At 59.0% G+C, this 23338-nt stretch overlaps 3 protein-coding genes across 7 annotated transcripts; 2 read left to right on the forward strand and 1 right to left on the reverse strand.

Annotated features, from left to right (window-relative positions):
• Window positions 1-628: 628 nt before the first annotated feature.
• On the reverse strand, window positions 629-14085 carry FBXW5 (F-box and WD repeat domain containing 5). 3 transcript variants are annotated; one of them, XM_059865258.1, is made up of 9 exons: window positions 13959-14085; window positions 13368-13578; window positions 10913-11070; window positions 10116-10290; window positions 8712-8860; window positions 6916-7396; window positions 4269-4416; window positions 2998-3210; window positions 629-2538 (listed from the first exon to the last, which is right to left on the reverse strand). In XM_059865258.1, exons 2-9 carry the CDS (start codon window positions 13555-13557, stop codon window positions 2292-2294), a joined length of 1761 nt encoding a protein of 586 aa, XP_059721241.1. In that variant the 5' UTR covers window positions 13558-13578; window positions 13959-14085; the 3' UTR covers window positions 629-2291. The 3 variants fall into 3 exon arrangements, with proteins under 3 accessions (XP_059721241.1, XP_059721242.1, XP_059721243.1); XM_059865259.1 differs by lacking the exons at window positions 13368-13578; window positions 13959-14085 and adding an exon at window positions 13057-13287; XM_059865260.1 differs by lacking the exons at window positions 13368-13578; window positions 13959-14085 and having other exon boundaries at window positions 10905-11067.
• A 242-nt stretch (window positions 14086-14327) lies between these two features.
• On the forward strand, window positions 14328-18056 carry C8G (complement C8 gamma chain). The gene is made up of 7 exons (XM_059865267.1): window positions 14328-14605; window positions 15399-15538; window positions 16214-16284; window positions 16574-16681; window positions 16961-17062; window positions 17237-17275; window positions 17830-18056. The coding sequence occupies exons 1-7, from the start codon at window positions 14465-14467 to the stop codon at window positions 17841-17843; spliced, it is 615 nt and encodes a 204-aa protein (XP_059721250.1). The 5' UTR covers window positions 14328-14464; the 3' UTR covers window positions 17844-18056.
• A 2575-nt stretch (window positions 18057-20631) lies between these two features.
• LOC132336910 (lipocalin-like) lies at window positions 20632-23210 on the forward strand. Of its 3 annotated transcripts, XM_059864861.1 has the most exons (7): window positions 20633-20794; window positions 21724-21863; window positions 21946-22022; window positions 22140-22253; window positions 22459-22560; window positions 22761-22786; window positions 23044-23210. In XM_059864861.1, the coding sequence occupies exons 1-6, from the start codon at window positions 20696-20698 to the stop codon at window positions 22784-22786; spliced, it is 558 nt and encodes a 185-aa protein (XP_059720844.1). In that variant the 5' UTR covers window positions 20633-20695; the 3' UTR covers window positions 23044-23210. The 3 variants fall into 3 exon arrangements, with proteins under 3 accessions (XP_059720845.1, XP_059720844.1, XP_059720846.1); XM_059864862.1 differs by lacking the exon at window positions 21946-22022 and having other exon boundaries at window positions 20632-20794; window positions 21724-21883; XM_059864863.1 differs by lacking the exon at window positions 22459-22560.
• The last annotated feature ends 128 nt before the right edge of the window (window positions 23211-23338 follow it).

The following is a 23338-nucleotide window of genomic DNA, read 5'->3' on the forward strand; positions in this document are numbered from 1 at the left end:
TCCTCCAGAACAGGCTGCTTTTCCCTCACCACTGTTTGGAGTCTGCAGGATGCCTGTTCCTGCCCCTCCCAAGCTGCAGCACCAGCCCAGGGATTAAACCCATGTGGGGGCAGCAGCCTGGTAGCCTCTTCTCACTGTGTATGGAAGAGGCAAACACAAGGAATGACCATGGGCACCTGTCCCCTCTGGGAAGCTCCCAGACCCCCTTCATACCACAGCAGCTGCTGCACCAGGGAGATGCAAAGGGCAATGAGAGGACAGTGGCATTGCAGCTCAGGAGGCTGCTGTGGCACGGAATGCCATACAGCATTGGAGGGCTCTCTGTTTACCGGTTCTGTGCCTTGCTAGTGCTTGGAAAAACATAAATCCAGGAGAGATCTAGCCCCTGGCCTGTCCTGGAACCTGCAGTGTTCAGCCCTGGCTGCCATGGATGCTTGCTGCCCTTTGGCCATCCCCTGCCTCTCTCCTGGTTGCTCACAGCTCTCTACCCACACTCTCCCGGCCAGGGCAGGTAACCACAGGCTGGGGGGCAGGTCCTGCAGTGCTCCAGCCCAGCCCTGTGACAGTCCTGGCCTCAGCTCTGCCTCAGCAGAGCAGTACTTGGAAAAACAAGGTCACATTGCAGAGATGCTTTAGCAGAGCATTTATTCAATGCCAGAGTGAAATGCAAAACTCAGTACAAACAACACCTCAGTGCCTTGCTCGCTGCTGCACCGAGCCACGGGTGGAGAGTTCACAGTTGGGGGAGGAGGGGAGGCTGTTCCTTTGCTGTGTGACTGGGCAGAGCAGGATGTGGAGCCTGTGCGCACACACAGGAAGGACCCCTTAATTTCATGACAGAAAACCTGAGTACAGGGGTTTTGGATGAAACGGGCACAGCAGGACACAGGTGCTGACCCTCCTGCTGCAGAGGATGCTAAAGCCATCAGTGCCATTGTGACAGAAGCTGCCACCTCTGGCAGGTCTATCAGCAACCCCAGACTGGGAATGGCACAGGCACCTGCCCCGGAGCTTCCGGGGGCTCCAAAATGCCTCCCCCTGCAGCTCCTTCCCAGCCCTGCTTCCAGGAGCAACAGCAGCTCCTCAGGGCCCCATCTAGGCCAGGTCAAGATTAGGAGCTTCATTTTAGACTGACATTTGGGTACCTGCTACAGGGACAGAAGCTCAAGGGACAGACAGTGAACACCACTGAGTCCATAGTAACTCCAAGTGACCATCCCCAGTGCTTGTGGGGTCCTGGAGGAGCTGACCCCCTCCATGGTCAGTCAGCCCCAGGGACAGGGAACTTATTCAGCTGTGGGGTCCTGTGGAGGAGCTGACCCCCTCGATGGTCAGTCAGCCCCAGGGACAGGGAACTTATTCAGCTGTCACTGCAGGCAGGAGGGCTGCATCGCCATCACCTGCAGGTGAATGAATACTTGCAGCACCTGTGGGTGTCTACACTTATTCACAGAGAATATACCAAAAGAACCTAAAGTGCCACGATTGGGTAGCATGGGCAGGAGATAAGCTGTCCTCATGGGTACCCCAGAAAGGGACAGCAGATCCCCCACAATAAATACGTTCCCGATACATAGCTTATTGAAGTGCTACTCAGAGGAAGACAGAGGCAAAGCCAGCACCATATGACCACTAGCCCTCCCCACCTCCCAAGTTTAGAAACTGGCAATACAATGAACAGACCCTGGGGCCAGTCAGGCTCGCAGCCCTGGCCCCGGTGCCCCCTCACTGCCTCCAGTCCCTGCTGCCCTCCTGGGCAGAGGTACCATGGGGAAGAGGCACTTGACATTCCACAGCAGCCAGACGAGTTGCCCGTGAAGCTTTGGGACAAACACACGTTAATAAAACGCCAATATTAAGAGAGTCCTGCAGTCAGGCAGCACAGCTGCACCATGGCTCCTGCCAAGGACTCTGCAGCTGGCAGTTCCCAGTGTGGCTGGCCATGTCCTCAGCTCACACAGACCTACATTGGACGTGCCTCAGTGTCCCCTGTGCCCAGAGCTCACCCAGAGAGCTATGCCAAGTAGCAATGCTGGTGAGAAGCTGTGGGAGCCCACCCTGCAGTGACCAGCTCAGCTGCTGCCCCAACAGAACCACAACAGGGCCCCATCTCTTATGTCCTGTCTGAAGCCGATGCTTCAAGGAGGAGGCGATTCCTGCTGCCAGGGCCCCTCCTGGCTCAGCCATAGGATTTGTGTGCCTAGAGCTCATCTCTGTGTAGGGCTCAGGGCTCTGTGAGCTCAGAAGGAGGTGCTGCAGTGAGGAAGCTGCAGGAGCAGATGTACCTGGGTTCAGCTTTTCTGATTCAAGAGCCAGGAGAAGAGCAGTTTCCTGGGCCGGGGCCTCCTGGCCTGCCGGATGCGCACGGCCCGTGGGGACCGCCACACCTTGATGGTGGTGTCATCACTGGCTGTCAGCAGCAGCTCCTGCTCCACTGGGCTGAATGCCACTGAGTTCACCACATTGTCATGCTGCAGCTTGGCCAGGCAGATGTTGTAGTGCCGGTCCCAGATGTAGCCGTGTCGATCCTCTGCCCCACTGGGGTGGAGAGACTGGTCAGGGTGTCCCACTGGTCCCAGTGTCAGCCCAGCAGCCCCAACACCCTGCCCCTTCCCACTCCTGTCCTTCTGTGGGGATGGGGGTAGAGGGTACCCAAGCCCCTGTCTCCATGAGCTTCGTACTGTGCAGGCAGCTCCCCCTGGGATCCAGGGCCCCTCAGCTCAGCCCACAGCCCCAAGAAGGGCATTTGCCACCTGCCCCCAAACATACCACAGCCCCAGATTTACCCTTTCCTCGGGGATTTACAGCAGGGTATTTACAGCAGGACCAGGGCAGCTACCCTTTATCAGCACTTTCCAAGTCAGTCCCTCTGCTCTTCCCAATCCCAATCCCTGCTCTGCTTCCAACACACAGGAGTGTTCTGTTCACCCAGCCATCCCATAGCAGCAGGCCCAGGCCTTCCCAGATGCAGGATCAGGATCCTGCCCACCCCCTCACCTCGCTACGAAGTCCCTGCTGACATCCAGGAAGATGAAGAAGCACTCCTCGTTGGGTGTGTAGGCGCGGTGGGCGCGCAGCGCTCGCTTCACCTCCTTCATGGTCTTCAGGTCGAACACGTGCAGGTCGATCTCCTCAGCAATGGGAGGCGGCTGCATCGGATCCGAGATGATGCAGTCCCGTGGCCAGGCCCGGCTGTTCACATACAGATACCTTGGGGAGGGCAGAGAGGGGTTACCTGCACTGTACCAGAGCTCACAGAGCTCCCTGGCACAGCAGGGATGGAGCCTGCAGCCCAGCTCACTGAAATCCAGGCTGAAACAGGGAACGGGCTGCTGGAACACTCCTGGCCATGTCTGGAAAGGACCACTGCACCTGAAAGGTGACACTAGGGGTCAGGTCACACCTCTCTAATCTTACTGAAACTATCTTTAAAGATGGGGCTGTCTTCTGGGCAGCATGTGAAGGGGGACTCTGCCCCCCTGCTCCATTCAGGTGAGACCGCCACCTGCAGAGCTGCCTCCAGCTCTGGGAACCCAACACAAGAAGGATGTAGAGATGCTGGACTCCAGAGAAGGCCACGGAGGTGCTCCAAGGGCTGGAGCCTCTCTGCTCTGGAGCCAGGCTGGGAGAGCTGGGGGTGTTCAACTTGGAGAAGAGAAGGCTCCAGAGATGCCTCAGAGCCCCTTCCAGGGCCTAAAGGGGCTCCAAAAGAGCTGGACAGGGACTGGGGACAAGGGATGGAGAGACAAGACACAGGGAATGGCTCCCACTGCCAGAGGGCAGGGCTGGATGGGATACTGGGAATTAGGAATTGTTCCTTGGGAGGGTGGGCAGGCCCTGGCACAGGGTGCCCAGAGCAGCTGTGGCTGCCCCTGGATCCCTGGCAGTGCCCAAGGCCAGGCTGGACAGGGCTGGGAGCACCCTGGGACAGTGGAAGGTGTCCCTGCCCATGGCAGAGGGTGGGGATTAGATCATTTTTAAGCTACCTTCCAACACAAACCATCCTAGGAGTCTATGGATGATCTACCTCAGGAACAAGACACATCGGTGTGGGCAGCTCCTCCACCCTTAGAAGGAGCCACCCTGTCCTGAGCTGGCTCAGGAATACATTCCTGCCGCGGCTGGGGGCAAAGCTCAGCAGTAACACACCATTACCACCTGGATCAGCAGGTACCCAATCCATCCACCACTTCATGTCCTGGTCACCCCACAGAGCCTGTGAGCAGCTCTTGCCCACCCTGGCAGTTGCTGAAGCCCTCTGTGCTCACCGGTGGTCAGGGGAGAGGCCCATGCCAATGATGTGCCCATGGATGTCAATGACGTGATCCAGGGAGTCAAAGAACTCGTCCGAGCGCCGCTCCTCCCCCAGCACTGGCCCTGCAGTCGTCATCTGATGGGGCAGGATCCTTTTAATCCCTGTGGGACAGAAAGCAGAGGGAGGCAGCTCCACAGGCTGCTGCCAGCAGGGCTGGGGGAGGTACCAGGCTTCAGGGAGGGGCTTCCCTTGGTGCGGCTAAGAAAGGAGAGCTGGCTTGCTGTGCAAGGTCTGGGACAGGGCTGCTGTCCTGGCCAGGCTCCTTCAGCTCATCAGGTGGGCTGCACATCCAACCCCAGAGAGGGAGATCCCTGTGCCAGTGGGTACAGCCAAACCTTGCCTCAGCCTTCTCTGGAGCACATGGAAGCTGCACTGGCCCAGGAGACACGCTAGTTGTAGAAGGATTTTTCTCTGAAATTATTCCCTGGGCTGAGCCCATTCTCTGCAGTAGCCAGCCTGGAGCAGCCCAGCAGATGCACTGGCCGTGGCAGGTTTTTCCCCTGACACTGACAAGTGCAGGTGGGGATCTGTCCCAGAAAGTTCAAAGAACAGACATTTAAACCCAAACTGTGCTCAAGTACTTTGTAGTTTCTGAACCTCCTGACTAAATGAGACAAGTGATGGGTCAAGCCCTGTCCCCTTCCAGCTCTGAAGAGGTCCAAAACACAAACAGATCCAGAAATGGTCCATCGCCAACAGCTTCCTGGAGGACCCCTGGGAGCCTCAGTAGCTCCTGGGCACACACAGGCTTCATCCTCAGCAGGTCCAGGGGGAGCTAGAAGGTGGCCCAGCCCAGCCCAGCCCATCTCATCCCATCGCCCCTCTGCAGGAATTGCTAACAACACCTTTGATTTTAGCCCTCTCCTGCAGCCCAGCAAGACACAGGTGACACCCCACTACAGCTCAAGTCCAAGGCCATTCCTAATATTTCTGCCCCTGAGCCTGGGACCTTTGAGACAGGACTGGTGTTCTTCCACCCCACTGGTACTGCTCACCAGCATCTTCATCCTCACTTCCACAGCACCATGCTCCCTGTTTCAAACTCAAACACACATGAATCAGCAGGACAGGCTTCTCAACCTGGAATCAGCATGAGAAACGGGAACTCGAGTTTACGCTGGAGCAGCACTGCATAGAGTGGGAGGTGGGCACAGAGTGAGCTCCTTCAGGTCCTGTGGGCACAGAGCAGGTGCACAGGGCCAGTTCTGCACACAAACCAAAGGGCAAACGACACTGCAGTGACTCATGGTGGGACAGGAACTGAGCCAGTGTCCAGCCCTGCAAGCAGCAGCCTGTACTGCAAGTGCTGGCTTCCATCCAGGGAGTCACAGAGCTCAAAGGCATCGCACAAATCCCTCAGCCCTGGGAGGCTGCGGAGGAACTGGGGGATCCCAAAGGCCCTGCCTCGGTGTGTGGCAGGCTGCAGTCTGTGAGGTGACCTCAGCTCAGCCCAGGGGATCCAGGTGCTGCCTCAGCTCAGCCCAGGGCTGAGTCAACATGGCTGTCTGCAAACCCAGCCCACAGGCAGGAGCATGAAGCAGAGCTCATTCAGTCCAGGTGATATTCCTAACTGAGGCGGTCAAAGACTAAGTTGCTTACAGCTCTGGAAACTGCCTTCCTCCGCCCTACTGGGCTGTACTGGTGTGGGACCATGTCATGGGAAAGTCAGGAGAGCAAGAAAGCAAGGCTGTAACTGTGTGAGCAGTGAAAAGAACTGAAACTGTCTGGCTTCACAGCAGTCTTGTCTGGGAGCAGCTCCTTCCTTCCCCACACTCCTGGTCCATCTCTCTGCTAGTTTTAGGGTCTCTTGGGGAAACAGCCAGTCTCCCTGCTCCCCACTGAGGAGCTCCCCAAGGATCTCCTGTAAATTCAGGCTCTGCTAGACCTGTTGTCTTAGCAGGGGTGCCGCAGGTGAGAGCAAGTGACATCCTAACACAGGACAAGGTCACCAACAATGCCACGGCCTGGCGCATGCTGTACCCACAGCACACTGCGCCCCACTAGTACAAGGGAGGAGGCTGCAACCTGCCCAGCCTTGCTCACCACACAAACACTGGCTGGGGCAGTGAATAAACCCCTCAGAAACCTCCCCAGTCCCAAGTGTCTCACTGAGGCTGGATGCCCACATAAGGGTGGTCCCACCCACAGCAGAGAGGAGGCAGGCAAGGGGCAGGGGCACTGCACAAGTGACTCACACATCAACTCCATGCTACTCAGACCAGCCCTGTCTACCACCACAAGACAACAGGACCGAGGTCCCTCCACACACTCCTCCAGAGCAACTGCTCTCCTGCCCCTGCACCCACTACTGCTCATGGCTGGTGTCCTTAACCAGAAGCTCCTTCATGCTTTTCTGCTCAGCCCTTGCCACAACTTTGGTCATGTGTCATGCTGGCAGCAACAAAACAACCCTCAGACAAGTGGAGGAGGTGAAACTCCCCACAGTGATGGGGCTTCTCAGAACCCAGAACAAACCCCAGTTCACACCTCACAAACAGACAGCGGAAAGACCAAGTCTTTTCCTGACGCAAATCCCAAGCACAGGGGCAGCCCAGGGCCCCAGCGAGCCCCGGCTGTACCAGGCTCAGACCCAGCCTTACCTATCTGGTGCGGGGAGTAGGTGAGGCATCCCGTGGTGAAGATCAAGTACTTTGTCTTGCTGTTGCTGTCCATGGGGAGCAGGTTTGGCTCGGGCGGTTTAGTTCTGTTTCGCACAAACAGCTCGGCCACCTTTGACTCCAGCTCTGTCTCGGTCATGGCAGGCCTCACGTGGCCCTCCATGATCCCATCAGAGAGCTGCTGCAGCCCATGCTCTGCTGGCACACCCCCGGCATCCGGCAATTCCTGTACGGCTGGCTCCGGAGGCGGCTTGGGCTTGGCCCCTTCTTCCTCACTGTCACTGCCGAGATCAAAGACTGGGCAGGTGGAGGAAGCAGCCAGCTGCTCCTCGTAGTCCAGGAGCAGATCCGGGGAATCGTAGCGGCTGCAGTCAGCCACCATCACGGTCCGGATGGTGCTGGCATTCAGGTTCTGGATTTTGAACAGTCTCTTCACTACATTCACATTCTCAGACTCAATGCCCTGTGAGCAGAGGGGAGAAGTGAGCAGGAACTACCCCAAGTCACTCCCACAGTTCAAACCAAGACCTGAGCTAGCGCAGTGACACCGACCCCTACAGATCCCTCCACACTGTGTGTGGGGCACTGACATAAGAAGGGGCCCCAGGCTTGCCAGCTCTCCTGAGCTCCTTCCTATCCTGGATGGAGACAGAGCGAGAGAAAACGTTCCTGCAGGCAGGCAGCAGCAGAGCGAGGAAGCACAGCAGCTGGGCAGCCCTGCTGCCACCGTACCCTGCGGTGATCAGCTGGTACTACCTGGTGATTTACAGTACAGGGCCAGGAGCTGGATTTGATCCTTGTGGGTCCCTTCCACCTCAGGATACTCTACATTTCATGATTGACAAGGATTTCAGGAACAGGCCTGTGTGATAAGCATAAAGTAGGATCCCTCTGCCCCAACACAGCAGTGGCAGAGAATCCCTGTGCTCCTGGAGTGTGCTTGTACCCTTCAGCAGGGGCAGCTTGGTATCTGCTCCAGACACACAGAGTAGGTCCTTCTCTGCCTCACTGTTCCCAGCCTGCAGCTGTACTCCCACACCCCTGTTATGCGCAAGGTCCTTCCTGGCCTCTCAGGGATGGAAAGTGCAATGCTGGTGTTATGCTGCTCAGTGTAGCACGGAGATGCGGCTGTGGGAAAAGTCTCTGCTACCAGAGGATTTTACCTGGGGTCAGCATCTTGTTAAAATCACAAAACACGGGGATGTGGAGGGGTGGCACTCAAACAGAGGCAAAACATGGGGAACACAACTCAGCAGCCCAAGTGCTAGGGAGTGAATGAGCAGTTTGAGGCCAGCACACTCAGCTCCCCAACTCTCACCACGGAATCAGAGACAGCACCTGGCCCAAGAAACCTCAGCAAGACCAGTCAGGATTGAGCTCAGCCTTCAGCTCACACAACCACTCTGAGCTACCAAGTGGGACAAGGGCCATTGCTGGGACACACACCAGGCTACAGATAACTTCAGACGATCAAGGACCTCAGCAGCCCTGCTGTTGGGCAATGCATGCTATGGAGCACTGCAGCCAACACCTCAGCCTAATTAATGTGGCAAAAGTTAATGAGATCTGAGGGTAGAGTTAGAATATTGTAGTATCATAACACTGAGCAGGGAGAAACCTCATGCAAGGGTTGCCTCAAGCTCAGGATCCTGAGGGCAAGTCAGAGGAGACAAACAGGGAGGACAGGAGGATTGAGCCATCCTTCCCTGCAGCTTTCCCTCCCCCAGGAGCCAGCAGGAAGCTGCACTGCCTGTGAAGCTGGAAGGAAGACGGCTCACCTGGAAAGCATTGTTCAGCCACAGCACTGAGCAGGAGGTTATGCGCCCAATCCGATGCAGATTGCCTGATATCAAGTTGGTTTCATTCAGCCAGCAGCCAAACACATCATAGGGCTTATTCCTCACCCTGGAAAGCAGTGTGAAGTTCTCTGGAAGGGAAACATGAGTGTGAGGCAGTGACTTCCAGCAAGAGCCCTGGAGAAACCGTGTGGGACAGAGGAAGTGGATCCAGGTCTCTGTAGGAGAGGCCACCCATCCAGCTCCCAGCCAATGCTACAGAGACAGATTATTTCTCTTTTCTCCAGAGATGTGTGATGATACCTTGCACAAAGGAAACCAAAATAACAGGGCAGTGCATAGAGCCAGAGCACAGAGCAATTCAACCTCCCACCCTTTCCCAGAGCAGGGCCCAGAGCAGGCCCTGGGGACAAGAAGGAGTTAAACACCTACAGAATTTCCCTCCCACCCCTGCGGCTTGGGACCTCTCCAGCCAAGGCATCTGTGGACTTGTGCTTCCTGCAGCACTCCCGATTGCTGGTACTGTGGGACTCTGCACAAAGATGGTGAGATAACAGTGGGGATAAGCCTCATACACAGAGCTGCAGCAGAAGTGAAAGAGGCTCAGGTGACAACACCTCAGAAAGCCCTGTGAGACCTAAGGGTGAGACTAGGGCCACAAAGGTGACCTGAGAGCTGGATGCAGCCACTTTGCTCTGGAGATGGGCTGAGAGGGCTGGGTGCGTCCAGCCTGAAGAAGAGAAGGCTCTGGCAAGACCTTAGAGCTCCAAATGAGCTGGAGAGGAACCTGGGACAAGGGATGGAGAGACAGGACACAGGGAATGGCTTCCCACTGCCAGACGGCAGGGTTAGATGTGCTATTGGGAAGGAATTGTTCCCTATGAGGGTCGGAAGGCCCTGGCACAGGGTGCCCGGAGCAGCTTTGACTGACCAGGATCCCTGGAAGTGTCAAAGGCCAGGTTAGATGAGGCTTGGAGCACCCTGGGATAGTGGAAGGTGTCCCTGCCCAGGCAGGGTGTTGGAATAAGCTGAGCCTTAAGGTCTCTTCCAACCCAAACCATTCCAGGTTTTTGTAGCTCTATGCCAAGCACCACATACGCCATAGGTAAGAGCTTCAAGATGAGTGATGTGGATAACCCTTGCCCAGACTGGCACTTAGAAGAGAAGTGAGGGCAAATACACAAAACACTGCCTTGAGGTGCTGCTGCAGTGATCTGAACAGAGTTAAGGCTGTCTGTGAGGTTACCTCTCTAGAACTGTGACTGGAACCCCTCAGCTCAGGAGTCAGGACGAGCTGAGACAAGGCTACTGCACACCCAAAGAAGAAGGGAACCCCCTCACCCAGCATTCACATGCCCAAGGGAGCCCCAGGGAAGCCCCACTTACCCATGCTGATGACAGCAATCTCCCCCGAGGAGGAGTTGTGAGGCCCCACAAAGACACCGGATACCAGCAGGAGGGAGTCATCGGAGTTGAACTGGGAGAACTGGGTGTAGCTCCAGTTGTATGGCCTCATATTGGAGCTGTGCTGCAGGGAGATGTCCAGCTCATTGCTCCAGATCTACAGAGAGATGGGACAGTCAGGAAGCTGCTGAGAAGGCTGAGAGTGGTTCTGCTTTATCTCTTCTGCCAGCATTCACCAGGACATGAAAAACAAACAGTATCAAAAACCCCATTTAACTGCCTTCCACTCAAAACCATATTCCTGTCCATTCCCCTGACAGAAAACGGGGAGGGGCCAAATGGAGAACTGCTGCTCCACTGGCCAGAGGAGAAGGTGTTCAGGCAGTGAATGATACTGTCACAGCTGGATTTCCAGCATGTTCAGACAGATTCCTCCCAGGACAACCACTCAGGGAAGACATGATCCACTACAGTGGATCATTATCTCCCCAGTCTTCATCAGACCCAGGGCACAATAGGACACTGATCTGCACCTAGAAAGCAAAGCACCTCGGCCACCTCCACACACACTCAGGCTGGAGTTAGAACACACAGCCCTCAAGGCTACATTTGCAAGAGTCATTAGTTCTATGGCTTAGAAGACAGCTCAGCACACACAGGAACCAGCCCAAGTCCAGGGACATCCGGTCAAACTCTCCACAGACTCCCCAAAGGCTGCTCAGGGCTAAGCCCTACTGGACCAAGGCTGCAAGAGCTGGACAGGGCACCTACCACTTTACCTTGACCGTGCAGTCTTTGGAGCATGATGCAAACAGACAACCAGAGTGGGAGAAGCTCAGGTGCAAAACTTGGTCATTATGCTCCTTCAGGGCCTGCACTTCCACGCAAGGGATGGTGTCGTAGAGCCTCTGGAACTCATCGTACCACGAGACAGCATCTGCAGCACAGAGCAGGGACATGGGGCAGAAGTGTGAGGGGAGGGAAGCAGAGCTGGGCTAAACATGGCACCAGGCTTTAATAAACCAGTCCTTGCTCCTGTGAGCAAGGCCAGGAACTCTGCTGGGGCACCAACCCTGGGCTGCAGCTCAGCTACCAGCCCTCAGTGTTTTCCTCAACAGTTTCCCTACTCCCTCCACCACACAAAAACCCCTTTCTTCCAGTACACATACAGCTCCACACCACACTCCTGCTTTCCAAAGCAGCACAGCCCCTGCTGGAACAGCCTGGGCAGAGGTGCTGGCTGTCAGACCAAAACAGCCGTGAAAGAACACGTGTGCCAGCACAACCAAATCAACCAGGTGGGACAAGAGGGAAGCTGCTCCTCACCATACCCAGCTCTGCACTGATTACCTCTGTCTTGTCTAACACAGAATTAAAACGGCTCCAGAAAGGGTCTGGGACCAGGAAAAAACACATCTCCATGAGGTGAGACTCTTGAAAAAATGAAAGAGAAGAACAGAAGCTGGGCACAGCGTGCTGAGCACAGTCTGGGGCACACTCTCGGGAGTCTTACCAATAGACAATAAAAAACAAATAAAGAAAATTTTTAATGATGGGCCCGGTCAGGCAGCCTACAGACTTCTTGTAGCAGCAAATCCCAGAGAAGCAAAGAGGATTAGACATGTATATGGATAAGGGCCAACTTTCCTAGTGACACTGAACAGTACTGAAGGATTTTTTGGAACACGCTGCAGCCCAGGAGGCACCTGCTCCTGCAGGCAGGGACCAGCTTGCTGCCAGCACATCCCACTTCCGCTCAAGGCATCAGCCCTCTCCAAACCTCCTGGTCCTAGCCCATCCAGCTGGGAAGAGCCTGGGCAGGCCCTATCTGGCCTGCCAAACCCAACATTTCATCTTATAGACCCACTGGATACCATTCCTCTAACCATGGGGCTGCCCAGGGCAGCCCCCAAACTCATGACCCAGCCCCTGCCCACGCCTGCTAGCTGTCCCTGTACTGCTGCCTTGTGCAGGGTGCCCACAGCTCCCTGCCAGGGAGGGGCCTGAAAACCTTACTGAGCTACACCAACTGCTTGATCCTAATTAGTACTCAAGAACAGGGCTGACAGCTGACTAAGCAGATCCAGGAGACTGGGAGGAAACGAGTCTGGTCAAAAGTCTTCAGAAAAACCCTAAAGAGAACATCCTCAGCCCCATGGAGCTCCCAGGGTCTGCAAGAGCAAAGTCACATAGCCTGGAGGAATCCCATCAACATCCACCTCCCCTAAGAGCCCTTCTGCAGTGGTGCTCCTGCTGCAAGGAGATCAGCTTCCACTGCCTGATCCTTGTCATTTCTTCCTGCCCTTCTGTAGCACTGCAACTCACAACCCAAGATCCAATTCCCTCAGCCACAGGTGGGACCCCCTGCACAGCCCCACAACACACCGGGAATGGGCTGCTTGGGAAGAAACCCCCCGGGGCAGCAAGGGCCCCTCTACCAGCTCCCAGTTGGTGTGACAGAGTTGGCTGATCCTTCCAGACGGCACCAAACTGCTTCCAGAAGGTGTTCAGGCAGTGAATGATACTGTTACTGGATGCTCAGCAGGGAGCAGCGTTGTGACCACACGACTGCCACCCCCAAGCCTTCTGACAGCTCGGCCAGGGACAGCCCTGCCAGGCTCTGTCAGCTCCTGTTGTGAGCCCAGATCAAGTCCAACCTGCCCTGGTGCTGTAGGGCAGCTGCTGACTCAGCACATGTCCCCAGTGATGTCACAGGGCCACACACCCCCCAGACAGGCACAGGTGTCCCTGCAGAGCCCAGCCCCTGGGACCCTCGAAGTAGCCAATGGTGCTTGTGGCAGTGCCTGCTCCAGCTGGAGAAGCTGCAGCAGAGGGACTGCCAAGTCCCAGAAAGGCCAAGTCAGCAGTGATTCTACAGATCCCATGAAGGCTGGCTGGGGTGCAGCAGCCTGTGGTGACTCACTGCAACTCCTGGGATCTCCTTGGACAGCAGCTACAGAGAGCACCTGCCTAGAGAGCTCAGGAAACCTTCTTTCTGTGAAAAAAAGGGAAAGGCAAAGCATTTTCAGCCCTTTGACCCCCATTTCTGAAGGGTCTGGACAGACCCAGAGCCCTTCCTGCACGCATCGCAGCCCAGGACATTGTGACACAGCCGAGGCAACGCGCTTCGGGGTTCCAGCACCCGGCAAGAGCAAGCAAAGCTCTTGTGCAGTCTCCGTCCCGGGCTCACGGCAGGTGCCGCCCCCCGGATCAGCCCCGCGCCCCGGAGCGCACCTGGGTGCCGCGGCACGTCCCGGGACACGCGGTAGTAGCGGTAGAAAAGCTCCTTCCATAGGAATTCGTCGCGGGCCACGGCGCGCCACTGCTGGCAGACAAGCCCCACCGAGAGCACGTCGGCGTGGTCCAGGTACAGAAAGATCTCGAACAGGACGGTGTCCGGGAGCCGGGGGCAGCCCGCGTCCATCGTGTCATTCTGCCGCCGCGCCTGGAACCGAGCGCGGGGCTGCTGTCAGGCCCGGAACGGGGACCCGCACCCGCCGAGGGCCCGCGGTCCCCCCGAGCCTTGCCCGCTGCTCCCTTCTTGCCGTGCCCAGTGCCCTAGTGGCACCCGTGGCCGGTGTTCCCCCCGTGCCATGTCCGGTGTCCCCCGTGGCCGGTGTTCCCCCCGTGCCGTGCCCGGTGCCCTGGTGGCGCCCGTGGCCGGTGTCCCCCCATGCCGTTCCAGGTGACACCCGTGGCCGGTGTTCCCCCCGTGCCGTGCCCGGTGTCCCCCGTGGCCGGTGTTCCCCCCGTGCCGTTCCCGGTGTCCCCCTTGGCCGGTGTTCCCCCCGTGCCGTGCCCGGTATCCCCGCTGTCCCCCCGCACCTCGGCGGCTCCACTGCCCCCGCCCCGCCGCGCCACTTCCGGCCGGCGCTGCCGGCGCTCCCCCGCCGGCCAATCAGCGGGCGCGTCCGGCCGCAGCCCCGACGGCTCGAGCACAGAGCTCCCCGCAGCGTGCCAGACGCAGCGAGCCGAGCGCGGCGCGATCGCTCACGAGTACCCCTGCAGCGGCAGCGTTGCCCCGCCCCGCCCGGTCAGACCATGCCCCCCCGGACCGCGCCCCCGGACAACGCCCCCATAGGACACGCCTATGGCCCGTTCAGCCGCGCCCAGTTCCAAACAGGCCCCGCCCATCCCGGGAGCCCCCGGCCTGGCCCAGCCCAGCCCCTCCTCAGCCGCCCGCCGTGTCCGGGCTCGCTCTCTGCGCCCCAGTCCGGCCCCGCGCTCACCCCAGCCACGACCCCGTCCAGCCGCCACCAGGGCTCCTGGCTCCCGGCCGTGCCCGCCTGGCCCCGCCGCTTCCCGGCATCGCCGGCGTCACACAGCAGCACATGGCGGCCCTGCGCACCCTCCTGCTCCTCGGGCTGCTCCTTACGGCGCGGGGGCAGAGGGCGGCACAGACACGGCGGCCGCCCCCTCCCCAGAGTGCGCTCGAAAAAGTGGTGGCTCAGGAGGCGCTCAGCCTCCACCAGGTGAGGGCTTGGGCTGAGGGGTCTGTGGGCATCCGCCGACCCCGCACTTGGGTGGGCTGCGGAGAGCCGCGGTGACTCCTGTTCCGTGTGTCCCTCCCAGACCCGGCTTTGCAGCCCATCCTCCTGTATCCCCGTCCGGCATGCCTGTCCAGCGCTGACCCTCTATGCCCTTCCTCCCCAGGCCCACTGTTGCAGCCCGTCCTGTGTCCCCCTCCAGGTCTGACCCCCACTGTCCTCCCCAGCCTCAGCCTCCCAGCCCATCCCCCAAGCCCGAGCCCCTCAGTGCCCCCCACACACAGTCAGCCCCAGCACTGCCTGCAGAGCTGCCCACAGAGCAGGCACTGAGACCGGAGCCTCACAGGGACCCCCGTCCTCACCCATCTGGAGCTGCCGGAGGGCCGGTGCAGCCCCCCTCACTCTGGGGCATGGGCTGAGCTCGGGGCTCTGCTGGCAGGGTGAGCTGGGGCTGCAGCATTATGTGATGCCCAACACACACCCAGTGTGGCACTAGGGTGCCCGTGGTGCTGTGGGCAGTGAGAGCCATGGGCAGGTGCCTTGGACGTCCCCTACATACCCCCAGCCTGTCCCCATGTCAGGCTCATTCTGCCCTGCCATCCGACCAACCAGCACCTGGAGGGCAGTTATGCCCTGTGGGCAAGGCTGGAACAGGAACAGTTCCCAAGGAACAGCTGTGGACAGAGTTGACAAGTGAGGGGGAGGGTGCTCAGGATGGTTGAGTGGTGGCACCCCAGGCTGGTGGCCCTGTAGATGGTGCCACCCCTGTACCATGCAGCTCTCAGGGAAGTGGTTCCTGGTCGGCATGGCCTCCCGCTGCAGCTACCTGGCAAAGCACAGCCACCACCTGGAGGCCACCACAGTGACAGTGACCGTCCTGGATGGGCAGAGTCTGGCCATCAGCACCTTCAGGAAGCTGTGAGTGATGCCAGGCACAGGGGCCGTGGGCAGGGACAGGGATGCTGCAGGCAGGGCAGAACAGGACCAGTGCCTTGGCATGGGGACTCTGAAAGCAGTGACAGTGCCCTGGCCACAAGCTCCAAAGAGGACAGAGCTGCCCTAGAAGCAAGTGTGGGTGGGATACCCTCCAAGGAGTTTTTTAGTCAAAGCCCTGGCCATGATGGGTGCCCTGGTCATGATGGACACTCTTCCACCTGCACGTCCACTAGCCCAGGCTGAGCTGGGGGTGCCCAGGCTGGTCAGTGTGAGAACAGCCAGGCTGGCAAAACTGAGACGTGGTGGGTCCAAGGCTGCCCAGCCCAGGACTGGCTCTTAGGACTATCCTAGGGGCAGCATGTCTGAGGATGGGGACCTTCAGCACATCTGTGAGCTCTTTCCCCAGCCTGATGGGCCCTGAAGTCCTGACCAGGCTCAGCGTTTCAGGGAGGTGGCAGGGACTCCTTGAGCTCAGCAGATTTTGGGCTCAGCATCTCTCACAATGTCTCCCCGGTGTTCTGGGACATCTTTCCCTGGGGAGAAAACAAAGTCCCAAGGAAACAGACAGCATGTGTGCCTTGGCGGGCAGGGTGGGCAGGGATCCAAGAAGATCCTCCACAGCCTGTACTGACATCTCCTCCTCCTTTACCCCTGCAGGGACAGGACGTGCTGGGAAATCAGGCAGCACTACCTTCCCGCCCTGGCTCCTGGACACTTCCTGCTGAAGGGTGAGGGAGACTGGTCTGGGGTGGCAGGAGGCTGCTGGGGCCGCCCAGTCCTGCTCTCAGCAGGGTTTTGGTACCAATGTCCCTCTTCCCAGTGCACTCCCAGTATTTTATGTCTTGGGTCCCTAAGTGCCAGATGCCATCACAGGTGACACCATGGGCTGGTGCCTGTGGGGTTGTCTAATTTTCACCCCTTGTACACTCGGCTTGTGGTGAAATAAAGCCCCTGGATGATGCTGGGGCTAACCAGGACTGACTGGGACTAACTGGGCTATCCTCTTGTCCTTCCCAGGCCGTAGGAAAAGCAGCAAAGTGGATGTAGTGGTGGGTGAGGCTGACCCCAGCAGCTTCATCATCCTCTATTACCAGAAGGGCCACAGCATCTCTGTTAAGCTCTATGGTAGGTTGGGGCTCGGGGTCTCATGGCAGGTGAAGGACAGGGGTGGGAAACCTGTGCTGGACTCTGGAGAGACCAGCTGAAGCCTTGGAGGACCCGACATTGGAATGGGGGTCACTCCTCGCTGGAGAATTCCCAGATGCTGTGGGGGAGCGGGTGAGGGGGAAACTGGGAACCCACTTCTCTGAGCTGAAAGCCCTGAGCCTTGTGTACGGACGTGGGTGGCTTTGGGCCAGGGCCAGGTAGGGCCTGAAGCCACTGATGGTGTCTCTCCACATGCAGGGCGGAGCAGCCTGGTCAGTGATGCCATCGTGGACAAGTTTGAGCAGCGCGCCAGGGCTGTGGGGCTGAGTGAGGATGTCATCTACTACTTCCCCACCTATGGTGGGTGGCACACGGTCCTCAGGGAGACCCGTGTGGGTTCTGTCCCGATGCTCTGGCCACCCCAGGGACAAAGATGCGAGGATGGGGCTGTGCCCTGCAATGTCCTGGGGGTGCAGGGGCTGGAAGGTGCCAGGTCCCAGACAAGGTGATCCCCCTGGGCCCTATCTCTTTCAGGGTTTTGTGACTCTGCAGATGAGTTTCACATCCTCGATGGTGAGTTGGCAATGCTAGGTGATGCGCTGGGTGCCCCTATTTGCCAGGCTTGGTCCCACACTGGGCACCAGTTGGGTGTCCCTCTCCTGACAGTGGGCTGGGCACACTGGGCCAGATCCATGCTGCACCGTGGCAGTGTGGACCTGCCCCAGGAACGTGGGAGGGCTGGGCTGGCACAGGAAAGGCTATGCCAGACCATTCCCCAGAACAGAGCCTGTGCCCTTGTGTGGCAAACCGTCACTCAGGATGGGCATCAGGTGGCAAAGCAAAACCCACTCACCCCCCACATGGGTGGCACATTGTGGCAAAGCAAACCCCATTCACTCCCCACATGGGTCAGACTGGGCTTGATGGATCTATATTGGTGTTTCCTGGGGTGAGGGCTGATCTAGGATGAGATGTCCTGGCACAGGGGTACCCTGGGGTGAAGGCTGGGGTCCCTAGGGACAGCTCCATTACTTGTCATTGGTGCTTGGCGAGGCAGAGGTAGGTCTCCAGCCCTGGTGCTGGACTTGGACACCCCCCCAGCCCCTCAGCACTTCTCTTCCCTCCAGAAACGAAGCTGTAGATGCAGATGGAGTTGCCAAGGGGTCCCAGAGCTCAGCCCTCACCTCAGCCAGCTGCCCATGGCCACACAGACCTGAGCTCCTCAGCCCCTCCAGCTGTGCTGGCAGCTGCATCTGTCCTTGTCCTGTGCCCCCTCAGCTTGTGTCCCCCCTCTGCTCTGTGCCTCATTCTCCTGCAGGAGCCAGCAACACCCCAATAAACACCTCAGAGAAGAGCCTGTGTACAGGCCAGTCACCTCTTTCCCCAGCCTGATCGGCTCTAAGGTCCTGACCAGGCTCAGCATTGCAGGGAGGTGGCAGGGACTCCTTGAGCTCAGCAGATTTTGGGCTCAGCATCTCTCACAGACTCCTCTTGGTCTGCCCCAGCCAGGCCAGCCCTTCTTCCACCATGGGCTGCCAGTGCCTCAGGCAAGTGCTCCTGGCTGGGGGGTGCCACGGGGGTGTTGGGGGGACTGTGCAGCCCCCTTCCATGCAGACCCCTGCCATCATCTATGTGAGCCTTCCTCAGCCATGGGACAGCAGGGCAGAATTGTGGTGGTTCCTGGTCCAGCTGGCAGGGGCAAGGGAGGGCCCAGCACTGAGGGAAACAGCACAGTGTCTGGGGCCACAGAGAGCATGGACTTAAGGGCTCTGAGGGAAAGCACAGCATCTGCCTTTTCCCCCAACAAGCTGGGAGATAACTCGGGGACCCCAGGGGAGGAAATCTTATTCCCACAATCCTGATTCCCATCTCCAGGACTGGGAAACACCCCGTTCTCCTGCCCCAGCCCTGCAGAGTTCGTTCCCCGAGGGGCTGCTGCCCGCGCTGGACTCCTGTCTGCACAGCCAGCACCTTTCAGAGAGAGAGGCAGGGGCCTGGGGGAAGCTGCAGGGTTAATGCTGCAGCCCCTCATCCGAGCCCTCCTCCCCGTGTGCGGAGCCTGGCCAAGGCCGCCCGGCCCGGCAGCAGGCAGGTGCGGGGCCCCGTCCCCCTCGTTCCGCAGCCTCCGCGGGGAGGGGGAGGGGACGGGGGACGGGGGGGACGGGGGGGGGGGGGCGGTAGCAGCCCTCTGTCCCAAGCACCAGCATTTTGCAATCCTAACGGGAACTAGTAACACATGTTGTTTATCGGGGAATTATGTAAGGGAAGCCACGTGATGTGCCCGGAGCCAACCTCTGTTCCCACCACCCAGGTGCGGGGCAGCCGTTTCTACCCCGGCCGCTCCCCAAGCCTCACAGAGCTGGGCTGTGGTGGATCCAGCTCATTTTACCGGCAGTCCGAAGTGGCTGCACCGGGCAGGGGGATAAGGGAGTAAGTGGAGAGCCCCGGGGAACTGGGCTGGTCCCCAAGGATTCTCCACACCCTTCATACCGGCTCAGCCCATCCGTCGTTGGGACTAAACCACCTCTGGGTGCAAACACCCAGGTTATGCCCAAGGGTCTGCGTCCAGCCCCCGCGGGGACCCACAGTCCAGATACCCCATCCTGCCCCCATCCCTGCTCTTTCTGCCCCTTGCCACCGTTGGTGTTCCCCTATGCCCCCAAGTGCTCCAGTTTTGCAGTCCTTGGGCTGGCTCCCAGCTTTGCCTCTCCCTGGACAGCCGAGTACCACCCGGATATCCATCGGGCACCCCCTCCTTGCACCTGGGCAGGGAGCTGGGGGTACCTGGCAGCAGAAGGAACTTTGTGTTCCTGCCGCAGTGCCAGTGACAGTCACACCCCGGGTGTTCCCTGCCTCTGTGCCCGATGGAAAAAGTTCCCCCCAGCACCCTGAGGGTGAGCTCCAGGGGAGACTGAGCCCCAGCCCAGGATACGACGCCCCAGCCAGGCTTTCGTAAAGTCCAGTCCTGCCTGCTCAGCTTTTGTTTTGTTTTCATAAATCCGCGGGGCCGGGCAGGCGCGGAGTGTGCAGGGCAGGGCGGCCTCGCAGCGGGGCGCGGGGAAGGGAATGTGCAGAGGGGGCTGCCAGGGGAAAACCAGCTGGTCTGAAAACATGCTCCTTACGTAAAGCACCTTGGCAGGGCTGCGCCGCAGGGCTGGGGCTCTGCCCGGCGTGGCCAACCCTGCCCAAACCCTGCCAGACCGATGGGCGTTGTTGCTGGCACCCAGCATACATCCCCTGCCCTCACCCTGCAGGGGCGTCCCCAGATTGAGGGGGGCACCTTGGTACCCACTTGTGACCCCAAACCAAGGGGGAAGGGCATCTCCAGCCCCTCTTGTCAAAAGGTGCAGGGTGATGGGGCGGGTGGGGTGTCAAGTTCCAGGGTGCACCTGGCTGGTCCCCAGGGAGCTGAACATGGGGCTCCACGGCTCACCAGTGGGATGCACCCCAAGGGTGCTAAGGCCAGCAGAGATACTTCTTTGGGTGATGCAGGTACTTGAGTCAAGGCAAAGCAGGGTGTCCTGCAGGAGCACACGCAGGTGTCAAGTCCTATGGGTTGGGTTGGGACCTGGCAGGCACTGGACTGGACATTTCCTCCATCTCACTGAAGCCCCACTCTGGGTCCAAGTGAGGCCACCCTGTGTGAATGGGGCAGCGCTGGCTCCTCTCCGCGGGCTGCTCCCCGCCCCATCCCGGCAGCGCTGGGGGCAGGGCAGCCACTGCGCTGGCCGCTGGCTGTTTTCACTGCAGAGCAGTTTGGCACCCTGGAGCAAATATGTCATGTCAACAGGAGGGAAGCATTCGCAGGATCCCCTGCTTGCCCTTTGGCTTCAGTGCTCTGTCCTGCTCCAGCTTGCATAACGGCACGGGGGGAGGCAGGGCTGGCTCCCTGGGGGCCCCCGCAACGCCTGGCCATAAATAGGGGCTCGCCAAACTCTCCAGCACTGCAGCGCTCTGCCTCCAGCTCTCGGCTCGGCTCGGCTCGCCTTTGCCATGCAGATCACACTGCTCAGCATCCTGGGGCTGGCCCTGCTTGGGACACTGCACGCCCAAGACAGCATTCCTGTCCAGGCTGACTTCCAGCAGGACAAGGTGACCCAGGCCAACTGGCATCACCTCCGTGGAGGTTTGGGCTGTTTTGGGGGATCCTTGCCCTGAAAATGTGGGGAGGGGGTGGTGCAGGTAGATGGGGGGCCAGGCTCGCACTGGTGCACATGCAGCCTCCCATCCTGGGGACCTCCCAGCACCTGGGTTTGGTGGCTCTGGAAGGGATCCAGCATCGAGGCTCCAGGCTGTGGGGCAGGACCCTAGGTTAGGCATGAGGTCAAGCTGCTGCTTGTGCTGTGGAGTGGGTGTGGATGCACAGGGATCTTACAAGGGAGAGTGAGAAATGCAGTCTCAGTCTGACAGCACAGAGATGGGCCATGGGAATCCCTCCCTCCCCAAAAGAAGCCCCAGCCCAGGGCCACAAAAAAACAAGGGCTGCTGTGCTGGGATATCCCCTACATGCCTTCTCCCCTGGAAAGGTCCTGGGAGACATAGCCACCCCAGGGAGGTGATGAGGATGGCAGGAGACACTTCCTGCAAGGATGGGGGTTTGGGATGTGCTGCAAGGGTGATCCCAGCACTGCTCTCCAAGGTGGACAGTTCCCCTCAGGGGCATCACACTGCTGGAATGAGCCATGTTGGACCCAGTGTCCTGACCCATCCTCACACCCCCATATGGATGGAAATGGTATCTCAGAGCCAGGCAGTCCTGTCACACTCCCTGGGCTTGAGGTAAAGAGGAAGGAAACAACCAAGGGCAGTGAAGGACATGTAATGAAATAGAGATTTCCTTGTTCCTGGGTTTTGTGTTTGCCAAGAGCTGTAGCAGCTCCCTGTGAAATGAGGACCTTGGGACACTGCCCTGCTGTAGGGAATGGGCTGCCAGAGGAGAGGGACATGGGCTGGAGCTGGTGGGGGCTGAGGGGTGAGACAGGGCCTATCCCCAGCTGGGGCTGAGTGGAGGTTGTGTGCAGCTCACAGGGAGATGGTACACCATCGGCCTGGCCTCCAACTCTAACTGGTTCAAGGAGAAGAGGCACCTGATGAAGATGTGCACCACCATCATCTCCACCACAGCAGACGGGAACCTGGAAGTTACCTCCACCTACCCCAAGTATGGGGTATGGGGAGAGGGTGAGTGGGGAGGGGCTACTGGGGGTGGCCTCTGGTGCATCCCCTGCTGCTCTGTTTCCCAGGGGTGACCAGTGTGTGACAAGGAACAGTCTTTACACCAAGACAGAGCAGCCGGGGCGGTTCAACTACACCAGCCCACGTGAGTGCTCAGCTTCCATGGGGCAGCCCTGGACATGCTCCTAGCCCTACTGTCCCTGCTTCTGCCTTGTGGCCGATTTGGAGCTCAGCGCTAAGCTGTGCCCCATGTTCCCCACAGGCTGGGGCAGCAAGCACAACATCCATGTGGTGGAGACCAACTACAACGAGTACGCCTTGGTGGCCACCCAGATTTCCAAGAGCACTGGTTCCTCCACCATGGTGCTGCTCTACAGTACGTCTGCCCCGGGACCCCCATGCTGTCCATGCCCCCCACATGTCTGTCTTTCCCATGAGAGAAGGGCAGGGTTAGGGTCATTTCCCAAACTGGGGTGACCTTAGGGGTATGATGGCTGGGTCAGGACCCCCTTGCAGGGCTGCCTGTGTCCCTGTGCTGGTGGGTATGGGGGGACTACCTCTCACCCTGCTCTTGGCTGCAGGCCGGACAAAGGAGCTGAGTCCCGAACGCCTGGAGATGTTCACCCAGTTCTCCAGGGAGCAGGGCCTGACAGACAATGAGATCCTCATCCTGCCCCAGACGGGTGAGACTGGGAGAGCAGGGATGGTGTTGAGGAGTAGGGGGTGAGATACCACAGGGGGACTGAGAAGGAGGAGACCTTGCTGCCTTGTCCCTGCCTCTCTATGGGGCCAGCCATGGGGTGCCCCCATTCAGGATCCCTCAGGGGGGCTGAGTTCCCACAGCCCCCAGAGGAGCTAATCTCCCTGTTTCTTCCTCCTGCAGACAAATGCATGGCAGATGCTGCTTAGGTGAGTCCTGCCTTCACTGGGGCTCAGACCAGCCCTGTGGGATGGTGTGGGGATGCTTAAAGCCACATCACCCCACAGAGCCCCCAGCCGCTCCACAACCCTTCCCTGGGCTGCTGCTCTCCTCACATCGACTGGGGATCCCCCACCCAGCCCTGTGGGGTGCCTACCCACCCAGTGTGAGGCTAGCCAGGCCCACATCCCCCTGTGTGTTACCTGGTCTCCCACAGCTCAGCCATGCTCACCCTCATATTTTCCAGGCAGAGCCACCAGCTGCTGCCAGCCTGAGCCCCAACAGCACCGCAAGCTGGTGACCACCCTGCCCCATCTGATTCCCAGTGGCCCTCTAGCACCACAGCAGCCTTCGCTCCCTGTCTTCACAACGCACTCCTGTATCCCTGTCTCGATTAAAGCCCATAAAAAAACAGCCCTTGCCTGCTGGATTGTTGTGGGGCAAGCCCAAACAAGGCAATGGGTAGTGGAAAGTATGGGCAAGAGGGTTGGGACAGGGGTTAGTGATCAGGGCTGACCCCAGCTCCTCGCTGTGGAGCTGCT

The sequence above is a fragment of the Haemorhous mexicanus genome, chromosome 21 (assembly GCF_027477595.1).
Source record: "Haemorhous mexicanus isolate bHaeMex1 chromosome 21, bHaeMex1.pri, whole genome shotgun sequence".
Taxonomy (NCBI): domain Eukaryota; kingdom Metazoa; phylum Chordata; class Aves; order Passeriformes; family Fringillidae; genus Haemorhous; species Haemorhous mexicanus.

Bases quoted from the DNA above. Each gene is read 5' to 3' on its own strand.
- FBXW5 (XM_059865258.1), bottom strand. From the start codon at position 13,557: ATGGACGCGGGCTGCCCCCGGCTCCCGGACACCGTCCTGTTCGAGATC. The intron at 8,861-10,115 runs GTAAGTGGGGCT...TTTCCCTTCCAG, and splicing joins GATTGCTGTCATCAGCATGG to AGAACTTCACACTGCTTTCC. The intron at 7,397-8,711 runs GTGAGCCGTCTT...CTCTGCTCACAG, and splicing joins GGCTGAACAATGCTTTCCAG to GGCATTGAGTCTGAGAATGT.
- C8G (XM_059865267.1), top strand. From the start codon at position 14,465: ATGGCGGCCCTGCGCACCCTCCTGCTCCTCGGGCTGCTCCTTACGGCG. The intron at 14,606-15,398 runs GTGAGGGCTTGG...TGTACCATGCAG, and splicing joins AGGCGCTCAGCCTCCACCAG to CTCTCAGGGAAGTGGTTCCT. The intron at 15,539-16,213 runs GTGAGTGATGCC...TTACCCCTGCAG, and splicing joins ATCAGCACCTTCAGGAAGCT to GGACAGGACGTGCTGGGAAA.
- LOC132336910 (XM_059864861.1), top strand. From the start codon at position 20,696: ATGCAGATCACACTGCTCAGCATCCTGGGGCTGGCCCTGCTTGGGACA. The intron at 21,864-21,945 runs GTATGGGGTATG...TCTGTTTCCCAG, and splicing joins GTTACCTCCACCTACCCCAA to GGGTGACCAGTGTGTGACAA. The intron at 22,023-22,139 runs GTGAGTGCTCAG...TGTTCCCCACAG, and splicing joins GTTCAACTACACCAGCCCAC to GCTGGGGCAGCAAGCACAAC.